Source organism: Mizuhopecten yessoensis, unplaced genomic scaffold (assembly GCF_002113885.1).
Source record: "Mizuhopecten yessoensis strain PY_sf001 unplaced genomic scaffold, ASM211388v2 scaffold3005, whole genome shotgun sequence".
NCBI lineage: Eukaryota > Metazoa > Mollusca > Bivalvia > Pectinida > Pectinidae > Mizuhopecten > Mizuhopecten yessoensis.
The window spans coordinates 35,367-37,602 of record NW_018404828.1 but is presented as its reverse complement, the minus strand read 5'-3'; the positions used below and the strand labels follow the sequence as shown (position 1 = coordinate 37,602).

Here is a 2,236-nt window from a genome sequence, read left to right as displayed (position 1 = left end):
CACGCAGGGGGGGGGGGGGGGGGGCGTCCTTAAATGACCTTAGCTGTTGATAGGACGTAAAACAATACTAAACCAAGCTAAACCAAATCAACTTGCGTTTTGTAAACACATACAAACGGAATGCGGAAATGGAAGTATTCCTGGTTCTTTTTGTAACGGAGACCGTTACATACAATGTTAATCCCCTAAACTGCCCATTTTAACCCAAATGATGCATTGGAAAGAATTTACATTGACATAATGCCCTTACATACAAGAACTAAATTGGAGCAAGATAAAAAAAACATTAAGAGGGACCATTGACATCATCTTGGTGTACACTCATAAATGTGTCAATTGTTGGCCGTGTCGGAAAATGAAACACGTTTCACATATTCACATATACCCAACATTGCAATTGCAATTGCGATTCCCTCTCCGTCATTGGATGAAGGAATATGTTGATCAATTTGTTCCTGGAGAAATTTCCATATTGTACACATGTTATCTTTAAATGCTTTCATTTTGAACATATCTCCTGGAACATATTTCAGGAAAGGAAGCATTTCCATTAACCCGATAGTAAGGCTAAATTCACCATTTTGCCTTATTCGCTTTACCAAATCTTTCAGTCTAGTGTCAGCATGATCAAATCTTTTCCCGAACATTATTTCAAAAATGACATTAGCGCTGCTTAAAAGTGCTAACGGTTTCATATCGAATGGACGTCCATTCTGATCTCCAACGGAATCTAGAAAAGAATCGACCTCTACTTTGATTTGTTTTTCAAATGGTCCTTTTTTTGAGCCAATTCTCTTTAGTGTTTTAAATGCATACGTTCTTGTTCGCTTCCAGAAACCGCCGGAACTTGAAATGATGCCTGAAACAGAATAAGTGTAAGTTAACTTGACTCAAAAATACTTCAAATATACTTGAACTAGGTTATAAAATTAAAAAGAATGAGTGTTAATCGGCTACCATGTTCATCAAACTTGAAACTTTCTTTTTCATCTATTAAATCTAACTTATGAGGCTTTGATAACACACCATCAATTCTTGTTTAGCCTTTCTATTTTACACCAAAACGTCCATATTATGTTTGACGAATAGTTATCTATTTATCTGTATCTTATAACAACATGTAAAAAATGCACAAAGTATCCAGTAGCCAAGCACTGTGACCTCAATTATATCGGTCTAAACTAAGATAAAGGTGAAGAAGGTAATGGATGCTGCCCCCTCCCTAAGGCTGGGACATACAAAGTACCCCAGTCTATTCAAACGGTAGCCGTTATTCTATTTTAACGTTCAGCATTTTGGGTAATGCCAACAACTGGTTCACCCACTGTCAGTATGATGAGACCGGGTGCAATACTGTGCTGGGTGTCTTCGGTATGGTATTGCACACATGAAGACACGTCTTTAAAAGACCTTAGCTGTTAACAGGACGTTAAACTAGTAACTACAAAACCGTAATTTAATAATCAAGATCGATAACATTATGGTTTAAAATGAACAAAAGAAAGATTTACATCAAGACCCTTGAAAACGTACAATGAGAATAAGTCCAGGTGTTGCAAAAGGTTAAGCGTCTTATGCTTCACCGACGACACAAGTATTGTACAACTTTAAATCTAGTTAAAGTAAAATTAATGTCACGTCCTCATAGCGACAATTGAGGTAGTGGCATCTAATGCAGTATTTGCTGTTGACAATAGCTTAGAACTGTGTATCATGTATGCTTATTGTAATTCGATTAATTCATGTTACACTTCCAGTATGATTACTGCAATTTTAAGTACTTTATTGACGCTATATATAGAACTTTGTTCCTGGCTGATAACTTTGGTATTTATTGACCGATTTACATGAAACTTGATCAAGATGTTCAGTTCACAAAAATACACACTGAGGTCAAAGGTCAAGGTCATCAGATTCAAAGGTCAAGGTAAAATTTTGCATCTTTTCACTGTAGTCCGGTGGCTTAGCAAAATTTTTGTGACACGCTGGTCCAAAGCACCAAAATTGGTACAAATGCTCCTNCACCAAATGTCACTGGGTCAAAGGTCAAATTTTGTATCTTCACTGATGAACATTTTGTTCTGACATAATGAAGCAAAAGTTGGTCGGAATTAAACAAAGAGTCAATCGACTTAAGGTCAAGGTAAAATTGTGTATCTTTTCACTGATGAACATTTTGTCATGACACTTTGAAGCAATGTTGATTAGAATTAAACAAGAAGTCAACTGATCAAAC

At 36.3% G+C, this 2,236-nt stretch overlaps 1 protein-coding gene across 1 annotated transcript in view; it reads right to left on the bottom strand.

Moving 5' to 3' along the window:
- LOC110446802 (cytochrome P450 2C30-like) overlaps positions 1 to 2,236 on the bottom strand; it is a 13,732-nt gene that overhangs the window by 1,290 nt on the left and 10,206 nt on the right. The window contains exon 2 of the mRNA XM_021492113.1: positions 817 to 859. Within this exon, the coding sequence (XP_021347788.1) occupies positions 817 to 859 (43 nt within the window). The remainder of the gene's footprint in view (positions 1 to 816; positions 860 to 2,236) is intronic.